The following is a 12,496-nucleotide window of genomic DNA, read 5'->3' as shown; positions in this document are numbered from 1 at the left end:
TGCGAATTTTGGCCTGGTTGCGTTAATACGTAAGTACCAAATATACATACAAAACCTGATATAAAACAAAGAAAATATTAATTTATGCTTACAAATGTAATAAGCACAAACATTGTGACAAAATTTTGAATCAAAAAATCTGAAATACATTTTGAAAATGTGTCTATCATAAACACCAGAATTATTTAAATAATCTTTAATAAAATGTTCTGAAAGTTAGGTAGCTGACTAATACATTTAAGTGTATTTAAATTTTTATAAATTATTTTTATGTAAAATTTTAATGCAATTAAATCCAGAACTGCAGGTAGAATAGATATTACAAGAAATGGAAACACAAGAGAAAATTCATATTTAAGAGCTGTTTTATTACACATATTGCAGTTTATGATCATCTTAGAATCAAATTTACTATAATTGTAGTTTGCAAGTGTTCACACTGGAATAATCATAAATATACTTGCTTTGGATAGTGACTTCAGCAGCAGTTCTAGGTTTTCTTTACTTATGCTAGTACCACCAGAACAATGATAAAACAGATCTAAGGAACAGATAAATACAATGAGTGAAATATAATCTAAATAGTTTGGCTTACACAATAAAAAATAATAATTTACTTACATTTATATTTCTCCGAAAGTTTTGCAGCAGAAAACAATGTCAGTGCAATTTTCACATGAATAAACAGAAGAGGTTTCTCCGCTCTAGCAACAGAAATATAAAATGCATTATCACAAAAATGTTAATTGGTACTGATAAGCAGTAAAAAGTTCCCCCCCCCAAAGTGCTTGTACAACAAAATTCATTAACATGATTAAAAAATCCTAAAAGTTTTAACTCTAATACAATAACACCGCCACTTTAAAGAAATGTTTCATTAGCTTCACCGTGCCATAATACATTTTGGCATCGAATCTTTTTTAACTTTAATGTATCTGCCATCAAGGTCACTTTAATTACTATTTATAACCTTTGCTCTTTGGAGAAGGAAGACAACAATTAATGCAGGTGAAAGAGTGATGAGGAAGGCCTCTCTAGAAAAATCATCTCACCAGATGACAAAGTGAAAGATGAAAAACATTTCTCTCTTTGATAAAAAAAAAAAAAAAAAACTATTCATAAGGTTAAGGCACAGACATCAATTAAGTACCATCATTTTTTTCCCCAACTAAGTCTTGTTTTCTCTGGAAATCAGAAGAGGAGAAAATGATTAACACAAATTGTGTAAGAACTGTCAGTATTTTGCAAGCAAATTTTCCAAAAGAAATTTGTGCATTTCTGCTTATATAAGAAAAGAAGGAGGTAGGGGAGAAGCATGCAACTAAACCTGCAATAAATAAAAAATAAAATAAAAAAGAGCAAAAGTTCAAAAGGATAGGAAAAGAAATTTTGTGATTTAGAATACAATCCTTTCTTTAGTAAATACCATTTTTAATGTAAAAACAATTTTCTTCCAAAACTAATTCATAACTAAGTACAACAATTTTCAGAATATTACATAAAAACATAAAAATAATCTTTATTTCATACAACAGTGAACAGAGAATATTATGATAACACAATTTTTTTAACATGCTTTACATACAATACAACAACTGTATAAAGAATATCAGTGCTTATTTTATTTATTCATGAAAATTACAAATATAGAGAGATTTAACAATAATCAGGTTTTAATTAATCTTTATATTAAATAATTACACGATCTAGTTCATTTTGTCAAGTCTTCATTTTTAAAGCAAGTATTTTTATTTCCTAACACAGTGAGAAAGCAGGAAAATATTTAAAAAAATAATAATAGTATTTACTATTAACAAAGCATATAAATTTTGATATTCTTTGGATTTTAACAATTTATGTACATGAGATTAGGGATATTAAAAAAAATTACATGATGTCATTGCAAATTGATTAAATTATTGAACCTTTGGTTTGTGAATTTTATGAAAATTCTGGACAATAAAAACTAAATAACAAGCAATGTTTTCATTATCAATAGCAATGAGGTAAAGGAGACATACAAGTCAATCAAAATTCACTTGGTAACAAATTTCCAGTTTGCGAAACATTCTTTAGAAAATTACTGACCTTTGGTGGCATTTCGCATATAGGCACTGTGGAACAACAGCACCTCCTATTTCCACTTGATATTATTAATAACACTTAAAATAACAATTTTTTTTTCTTTTATTCATTCTTTGTACAATATATAATCCTTAAACTTAATGTCAGTAGTCATCTTCCAGTTTATGAAAGATATAAAAATTTTTGTATGGAACTGTGCGCTTCACATTTCCAACGGTATGATGTTTGGCAGTTGTGCGCATTCATACGCAGGAAGTTCCACGAGAGGCTGGAAGGTAGAGAGAGCACTGTTGCTCTTGCAATGCCAACCCTGCTGGTAGATGGTAGTTTACTTTTTTTTTTTTTTTTTTTTTTTTTATTCTGTATGTGTCATGTTTAAAAATCGTGTACCATATTCTTGAATATAATAAAATGGTAGAATTAGATTATTATCCATTTTCAGCTTTTCAGTTTGATTCATTTTTGGGGGAGGGTCTTTTATTTTACAGAAAACTTTAACCAAGCCCTTGCATCATTGCAAAAAATAAGTTCTGTGACTGTAATTGAACTTCAACAGCTTAACTTTTCACAGCTCCATGAGAAAGTTAGTTAAAAAATTGTGCAATACCTGATATTCTAATATCTCAGCCATGCACAAGCAACAATAAAGAATATATTCATAGCTTTAATTCTGAAGGGTACCAACAGAAAAGTTAGCTGTGTGGTTGTGAAGTAAAAAATGCACTGCTTTGCTCCTGCGTTTGCTGTTTGGAGGTGATGTAACATGAAGAAAAGATGGTTTTAGAAATGTAAACAAAATGATAGAAAAGTCTAAAAAGCATGAAAAGTCAATAAAGTATCTTGATAATGCAGTTTCACTATAACTTTTAGGAACTTCAAGTATTAAGAAGAAACTTAGTGAGGCATACAGACTTTCAATGAGTCTAATATAAAATTAAAAAAACTGTGAAATTTTGTCTAAAATAACAGACTGCATTTCCCTTTGTAAAAACTTTGGAACTCCCTTATGTGACATGATGGAAAAGATGATTCAGTAAATCCAGGAGTATTTAGAGGATCAGTAAATTTTGTATCTAAATTAGACTTGGATTTTGAGGAATCACTTAAATCAGTGCAGTCTTCAAAGATATTTTTAAGACCACTCAGAATAAGATACCTGACTGCCTCTACAAATATATCATGAGGAGACAAAAGAAATTAAAAAAAACTTCCTTTGTAACTGTCATGACTGATGACACAATGAATGGTCCATGTTCTAAGGTACGTATTGAATGGACAATTTGGGGGATTCTTCATTCCAAAAATTCAAACTGCAGATGGCATATCAAAACATATTGTAGAACAACTGAACATAATCCTTCAAGGCAATGGACAAAAACTGATAACTGAGACATTTGATGGCGCAAATGTCATTAAAGACAAAAATGCAAGAGTAAAAGCAGTTTATAAAGGGTGTCCCAAAATTAATGCAAGATTTGAATTTGCCACTGTTCGTGCAGTAAAGTTTTGGCAACCCTATTAAAAAAAAAAACCATTTGACAGCTGATAGTTTAGGGTTAGTAGAAAAGAAGCATTACGCGATAGTACAAAAATGTGTTTTCATTGTTGAAAAATATCACAAAAACAATGAAAGTCTGGCGGCCACAGTTCGTAAATTTCAATGAAGCCCATTTTCACCTTGATGGCTTTGTTAATCATCAATACTGCTGCATTTGGGGTTCATAGAACCCACATGTAATTGTTGAAAAACAAATGTATCCTTAAACATGTCACTGCTGGATGCGGATTTGGGGCTAGAGGCATCATTCGGCCAGAAAGCTAGTCAAGCAATGAAGTTACTGGTGCTCGATATAGCGACACGAAAACACAGTTCTTTCTGCCTGAATTGGATATATTGATGTGGATGCCATGTGGTTTCAATAAGATGGTGCCACATGCCTCATTGCCTGTGAAACAATTCAATTACTGCATGAGACATTTCCTGGCCGTATACTCTCTCGTTTCGGTGATGAAAATCGGTCCCCTAGATCGTGTGATTTAACACCATTAGATTTCTGCTTACAGGGTTATTTGAAGTCAAAGGTTTATGCCAACAGGCCAATGAGCACATGCGCACTGAAGGATAAAATTGAACACTGCATCAATGAAATTCAGCCATATTTATGCAAAATGGTCATGGAAAATTTCGACAAAAGTGTGAGTATGTGACAGCAAAGCCGTTGAGGCCATTTGCCCATGTGTTCTTCCGTACATAACCCTATCCTGTGTACTCTACAATTCAATAAAAAATATCAATTTAAAGAAAAAAAAAACTGTGTTTTTTATTTAATTCAAATCTTGCATTAATTTTGGGACACCCTTTAGAAGAGCTCATTTTATTTACTGTTATGCCTACCAATTTAAGAACAAAAAATGCATAATGAGAAATACACAAAATGCAAGAATATTTTTCTCTAACATTCTGGCTATTCCAGTATTCTTCTCAACAACACAGTCCATTCTCAAGTGCATTCAACATGTGTACATTCTCAAGAAGCATGTAGACATCAGCATTCTGCATCTATGCTCTATAAAGTGGCGCTTCAACATACAAACTATAAAAGAGAGTTCATGAAAATTTGCAGCTTTTTAAAAACTTACAGAAATTTAGTCAACATCAGATGCAGATCAAACCATTGCAGAAGCAACAGGAATTTTAAAATACTTGAATGATAATTTTAAGTTTAGGTTAAAGCTTTTTCATGAGATTATGGATCATATTGAAATAATTTACAACCAAATGCAATCTCGAGAAGTTAGTGTGTTTAAAGTTAATGAATATATGACAAATTTCAAAACTGCTATTATTTTAAAATTAAGAAACTCGAAGTACTGTGAAAATCCTTCGAAGGCCCTCATGGCAGAAACTTAGGAAGTGTGTGACTGTATATGAGCTTATATAATGGACAAAGCTGCTAAACGTTTTAATAAGAAATGCTTCACTAGTTTTGAAAATGAACATCTAACAGAAGAGATAGTACTAACCACTGAAGCATATCAAATGCTTGATAAAGAAAAGCTTGAAACTGAAATTAAAGTATTATATTGTAGATCTGATATTCATGAATATTGCAAATTAATTGAGCTGCTGCAATTTATCTTGGAAAATAATCTAGATGTTGTTCTTAGTGAAATTATGAAACTGATAAAAATCCTCTTAACAATTTCCATGGCTACATCATAGGCAGAATGCTGCTTTTCAACACTGAAAAGAATAAAATCTTTTCCAAGCACTATGAGTTCGGAAAGACTAAATACAAAAGCAGCATTTGAGATATAGAAAAATTTTCTCAGCTATAATTCAGAGATCAAGGAGAAAATTAAAACAAGAATGGATTTCATTTGTAAATGAATAGATCAAGCTTGAACTGCAATAGTTTAAATTAAAGTAAATAAAAAATGTTTGATTTTGACCTTTTAGGATTTTATTTAATTTCTGAATAAATTTTCTTTGTATACATGTTTGTTTCCTTTTACACAATTGTTTACATGTTCGTTTCCTTTTACACAAGGCTAAAAGCAAATGTTTGGGGATTAAAACACTTACTCAACAAATGTATTCTGTAAAAATGCAAGAAACAGAAGAGCCATTAAATTTGGCTCTTCAGTGAAACCAATTTTTTTGCTTGCTTCTGTGTATAAGGCACACAAGAGATTTTCAGCTTTCGAAGGGGTTATAGGCTCTTCTATGGATTGATTAGAACACTCATAATCTTTCAAAATGCTTCCTATTACTGATAAATCCACCATATGCACTGCAGATAAAAAAAAATAATTAATTTAATATATGCAGTAAAATTGAAAAACTACACACAAATACAAAAACAGTTAAAATACACCACTGCTTAACAACTTTTTAAATGTGAAATAATTATGACAATATTAACAAAAGAAATGCACATATACCAAAATATCTATTGCATTTTCATCTCTTTAAATTTTCAAATTTTCAAAGAAATGTAAAAAAAAGAAGCTTAATTTCTATGTAAATCATAAAAATTCCATATTTCTTAATTCATCATCCATTTTGACAAAAATATAAATAAGACAGGATAAAAACTGGGATGATCTGGATTTGATAAAAACTTTTAATACTTTTCAGAAGGTATTTTTCTTAAATTCCTACATTTATGGAGAAATGAGAAATCAAAAATCAAATATTTTCTCAGTTTTCATTATGATTACCAAATTACATGACAAGAACACATCAAAATAATAATTTAAATTTTGCAAAAAGTAATCATAAGTGACAAGAGATATAGTTTTTATTGCCATATTTGCTCTTTTTTTAGATACTTTCCACTAATATACAAGCAACTGTTTTCTTTAGCTTTATTCCTTAATTCCTTAAAAACATTTTAAAATCACTTTTGAAAATTTTAAATTCTACAAATCATTTTGTGTTATTATACATATAATTACACTTATGTGAAAAATTAATAGAACTAGCAAATTATGTTTATTTTTACAAAAAGTAATGAATTAAAGGTACTAACTATGCTGACAAAGAATTATGCAAATATTCAGAATAGAATACTTAAACATACATGTGCATGTCTAAAGGAGTTGTGATTGTAGAGGTTATATTAGCACAAACGGGTTTTTCGGCATTTTATGTGCTTGTACTCCTTCCCAACATTTGCCATGTTTCTTGCAATAATTGGGTAAATTTTATATGTTATCAGGTAAAATGAGTAGTTACAAATACATGGCTGATGGAACAAGATGGAGAATTATTGGCAGATTAGAAGCAGGCCAAGATGCTACTTTGATATACAGTTGCATGGATTTTCGGCGATATACGTTGGCGTGTTTTTTACAATCGTCAGCCATCTTGAAAAACGCTGTTTTTAGTATTTTACTCATAGCAAAGTAGTCGAAACTTTAAAAAAATAAACATCATTAAAAATAATGGATTAATTTTTTGTTGAAATCGTCGTTTTTTAAGATGGCAGGCAAATTTAAATAAATACATTTACTATGAGTATAAAATACTTAAGTAAGGTTAAATTATTACTTTCCTATAGCAAAGAAAGAATAAAAACACGGGTTTAAAAACATTGTGCCAACGTTTAATTGGATTAAAATATTACTCTAATTGAATATTGAATTAAACTGACTTTTAAAAGAATTAAAATATTACTTAAATTGAATATTGAATTAAAAACATCATACCAACGTTTAAAAGAATAAAAATATTACTTAAATTCAAAATCCTTTAAAATAAGTTTTATAGGATATAATTATTTAATATTAAAACATATGTGGCAATAAATATCTTGGCAATTTTTGAAAACAGTGTATTAATTTTTTTAATAAAAATTGAAGTATACAATTATAAAGTAAAAGAAAAATATGTAGTACTTACATTTTTTTTTAGTATTTAACTTGCCGTATATTGATAAGTACCACAAAAAAAAATCGGAATCATAAGTTAAATATCAATGAAAAAAATTTGAAAAATGTAATATAATTCAAAAAATGTAATCTAAGGCAAAAAATTTCTAAAAAAATTTTTTAAATGTAATCTAAGGAATTTGAAGAGATGAATAATAAAATTTTAAAATGGTGCAGTAATGCACAAATATTCAGTAACCAATTAGGGAGCCGATTACAGCTCGTTAATGCACAAATGTTCTGCAACCAATCAGGGAGCTGATTACATCATGAATAGAATTAAAATTATTTAAATAATCATACATAATGAAATCATTTTTTAAAAAATGCAAAATTAAATTGTATTTTAATATTTAAAAGCCATAAATAATGTTTAAAACATTAGATTAAATTTATAGATATAAAAACCAATTACTTTTTAAAGTAATGTGACATCATTCATTACATCATCCACAACATAAAACTCCATAAAATATCATAAGCAATTAAATTTTTATTTTAAATAAAAATGCAAAATTAAATTGATTTTTAATATTTAGAAGCCATAAATAATATTTAAAACACGGAATTTATGCATAATAAAACATATTATTTTTAAAATAAAATGACAACAAAGTATCAGTTACCATAAATAACTTGTCTAGCAATGGATTTACCATAAGTCGTATTGCTCGCCAACATTTGTGCAACCATCTACCAAAGTAGCACCCAAGCCAATATCAAGCTCAGGTGGCTACAATGTAACACCCAATAACATCTGCAGTTTGTAGAAACATTTCAGGACACTGTATGTATAACAAGAATAACTAGACAAGGCCGGCAAAGATTTACAATGTTGAAATGAGGATCATTATTTGGCACTTTCACAACACAGGACTGCTATAGCACAGCTCTCACATGAGCTGTATGCTGCCACTGGAACTCAAGTTTCCTGGTCTACAATTGCCTAAAGGCTTTATAAGATACAGCTGTATGCCTGAAGACCCGCCTTTTTTGTGTCTTGCTCATTGCAGTACACAAGACAGCAAATTTAGCATCGTGCAGACAACATGCGTGTTGTGACAGACTTTAGAGCAGCACCACCCCTTTTTACAAATATGTTGAGATTCAGCCTGGATACTGATTCATGGCATAATTGTATCTGGGAAGATCCTGAAACATGATATCATCCTACCTGATCAGGGAAAAGGATCATTACAGTGGTGGAAGTATAATGGTTTGGGCAGGCATTAGTTGCTCATACAACCCCTGCATTTGTTTGACAAAGGCTCCCTGACTGCTATGAGATATAGAGAGATCTTAGAGCCCTATATTTAACTTCTCAAGGGCACAGTTGGTCTTGGGTTCCTCGTATTGGATGAAAACACTCTTCTAAATAGGGCTCAGCTGGCTGATGATTATCTTGAAAGTAAGGATATTCGCCACCTGATTTGGCCAGCCAGATCTCCTGATTTAAACCCCATAGAACATCTGGGACACATTTGAAAGACAATTTTATCTCACCATTATGGAGTTGAAATCTCCTTGCTTCAGGAGTGAGATGGACTGCCACAGGAACTCCTCAGCTGCCTCCTATCCAGTATGCCGACATGTTACATGACCTGTTTGGCTTTGTACCACATATTACTCATTTTCAGTTTGACACTACAGAATTTATTTTAGACATCTTTGCACTATCAGCTTTACTAATAATCAAGCATATATAATATGACTTTTGAATGGTACTCCTCCTTCTCTGCTATAAGCATATGTTCATACCAAATTTCATTAAAATTTGTCCATTAGTTTTTCAGAAATTTGACATAATGTGCAAATTCTCTTCATTTTGCACATGGAAGCACTTCCGCAGAGAACCCGGTAAATGTAAACATCGCCAACTTTGGCGATAATAGTTCAAACCTGGTAACCTAGCTAATTCATCCTATTCGCTTATGGGAAGGTTGTCGTTGTTTGCATTTGGAAATTTACATTAGTCTTCTCTTATTTATTATTTTTTTTCCTGAATTTTTTAACAACGAATAGAAATATTTTCGCATAATTAAAGAAGTTTTCGTCGAAAGATGCCGGTTCTCGGCTCGTCAGTTCGGTATGAAAGGAAGAAAATATGGCAGGAGGAGTGAATGCTAACATGGCTGTTAACGTTATGTTCTTAATTATTAACAGCTGTAAGCACGCAGAACCATGAGGTTTCCAACCCCTATAATAATTTTTAAATGCATAAAGTTCTAGTTTTATTAACAATGCTACTGAAGAAAATTTGATTCATAATATATATATCATCATTTCATAATATATTTCACAATAGTGAAATATATTATGAAAAAGGATAGATATTTGTTTCAAAGTAAAATGCTTTAAGCTATATGCAAGTAACTTAAAAAAAATTACTGAAAACTATGTAAAATGGATGTATTAAAGATCATGCATTCATTAATTTATTACATGGGCATGGCTCTTACTGAAATATATCAATCAACAGGCAAAGTACTTAATAATGAAAAAAGACACTTCTAATAGAAATATTAGTATTCTAGGTATATGAATTAGAGAAAATACATATAAGTATAATGTAAACGTAAGTATAAGATTACTAATTGTTATTTTTTAAATGAATTTTTACTTCCCGTTATGTTTAATACATTGTTTTCTGTGCTAACTTGAATTTAATACAAATTTATTTTCGTATATCACGTTTAACCTGTTAGTTTTACATCTACATACTTATTATCAGTGAATTTTTACTACCATTGCCTGCTAACCTGAATTTACATACATTAAAAACGACGTTTACAAAACATCACGCTTATGGCTTGGCTCATCCTAGATGAGTCGCAAGCTTGGCGAGTAAAAATGCTACGGCTCCAACGGGTTCTTTCCCGAAGCGCCAACGGTTTCTCTGTGGATGAAACCCCTTGCACACAATTGCACAAAAAACAAATAACAGTCTTTAATTAGAAATAAACAAATATAAAAAATTTCTTACATTTTGACGCTTTTTGAATCGTTCGCAATTTGAAAGCAGTCCGATATGCAGAATACTTAAAGACATCATACTGCTTCAAGGATTCAATGATTTTTGAAATGCGAGGCATATCATCTGTACTTATAGTTGAGCTGTACAGGAGAGAAAACATAAATCAAGATTTTTTAATATAAGTGTACTTTTAAAAGAAAGCAGTCATTCATGTGAATAGTTGAACGATCATTATTTAATTAATCTCAATAATTTCATAAATTCAAATAATAGAAATGGCATCATACGAATTACATTCACTAAAAATAATAACAATAAAGAAATTATGCAAAACAATCATTGAAATTCAGTAAAATACATTAATTTATAATAATTATTTATAATAACTATCGATCCAAGTTATTCAGTGTGATCGAATGAAACAAATTTGATACATACCTCGTATAAAGTGCACCTTGCGTATTTTCATAACTTTTCCTCCAAAAATTAGAGGTTCCTCCTATAAAGATACGAGTGTATGTTTAATATAATGTTGAATCTTACACTGTTAACAGCAATTAAAATAGCACTTTTTTACAAACTTCTTACCTTTAAAACATGATATCATGATTGAAAACCAGACACTCAAATTTTTAAAACTAACGAAAAGGCAATTTAAAAAAAGCGGTTTTACTCCAGTTACAGTTATAGTTAAATTCTAAAATTAAAATACTGCTGTTGAATATTTCCAAAACAGTTCACTTTAAAACGATCGTCGAAATGTACAAAGTTAGAACTTTAGAGTTAATAAGATGGAAGATATATTTATAAACATCCAACCAATAATAAACACATCCTGTAACAGATCGTAAAATGACTAGCTTAAGCAACTAGACTTGGCCCCCGCTGTTGTATATATGTGTTGAACTGAACTGCGGTGCTTCATGTTATATATGTGTGTGCGTGATTATATTTTTCTCACCAGTTTGGCAAATTTTCTATTTTTGGACAAAATATTTAGCGCTGCAGATGTTATTAATTTTTCTCCTTTGTCGTACTTTTCAACATCATTCACATCGCTGATAAATTCTGTAATGATATATTCGAAAGTACCTAATTTCTTCGTGGAAAGGGGGGTCTTAGCGACAAGATATACGTTGTTGCACCACTCCTAGAACTCGTTTGAATAACAAGTCTACGGGGAGTCATTACTTTTAATTAATCATAAAATTCCTATATATTAGAAAAAGACAAATATACCAGAAATACGACAACACATTAATGTCCATTATTATCTTAAATGTTTAAAATATCATCAGAGGGGGGGGGAATAATCATTGTGAGAAGCTGTGAGAAGCTTAGTAATCCCCGAAAACACAGAGGATAAGACTTATTAAGAAGAAAAAATGTTAATATATTCCAGTGATTTGCTTCTTAACTCAAAATTATGCCTTTTACAAAAGGGGGTAAGATCTTCCACTCCCTCATAATTTTTCGCTGCATTAACGTATTGAAATATAGGGTAAGTGGCAAATTGCATTGATGATTTTTTAAGAGGGCAAAAGATAATTTTGAAAATAAAGATATAAGAAGCGTCCTTGGGAGGTCAACGATGAAGAAACTGAATTACATTAAATTATGAATGATAGGTTTGAAAGGATGACTTGCATAGTATAAAGCATTATCATTATCAAATTTCATATTTATTTGATTCTTTATTCCTCAAATTTACATAGTGGAAGATATGCAGGGGAAAAAAATCTAGAAACCTTTGAAAGACTTGTTTGATTTTGAACGACTTCCGTTTATGACCACCGAATTTATTAATTAGCCTATATTTTATCCTCACTATCCTTTGTGTGGTCAATCAAAATAAACTTTTAATCATAACTAATGGATACGGATCATTCTCAAGAACACAATAACTTTAAACAATACTACGCAACCGAATTCAATTATGCAGTGCGTAACGCATTCTCATTCACCTAATTTCAAATTATTCATTTAGTGAGTCGCTTATTC

At 30.3% G+C, this 12,496-nt stretch overlaps 1 protein-coding gene across 1 annotated transcript in view; it reads right to left on the bottom strand.

Annotated features, from left to right (window-relative positions):
* LOC118189753 (uncharacterized) overlaps positions 1-11,317 on the bottom strand; it is a 50,552-nt gene extending 39,235 nt beyond the window's left edge. Inside the window, exons 1-6 of the mRNA XM_035360415.2 lie at positions 11,084-11,317; positions 10,934-10,994; positions 10,505-10,635; positions 5,672-5,879; positions 622-704; positions 465-541 (exon numbers count right to left, since the gene is read on the bottom strand). Of these exons, the coding sequence (XP_035216306.2) occupies positions 465-541; positions 622-704; positions 5,672-5,879; positions 10,505-10,635; positions 10,934-10,994; positions 11,084-11,102 (579 nt within the window). The 5' untranslated portion in view covers positions 11,103-11,317. The remainder of the gene's footprint in view (positions 1-464; positions 542-621; positions 705-5,671; positions 5,880-10,504; positions 10,636-10,933; positions 10,995-11,083) is intronic.
* Between the last annotated feature and the right edge of the window lie 1,179 nt (positions 11,318-12,496).

This window comes from Stegodyphus dumicola, chromosome 4 (genome assembly GCF_044657685.1).
Source record: "Stegodyphus dumicola isolate Sdum_Otavi_A_Nest chromosome 4, ASM4465768v1".
NCBI lineage: Eukaryota > Metazoa > Arthropoda > Arachnida > Araneae > Eresidae > Stegodyphus > Stegodyphus dumicola.
The sequence above is the reverse complement of the archived record's forward strand: the minus strand, read 5'-3'. Positions and strand labels throughout refer to the sequence as shown.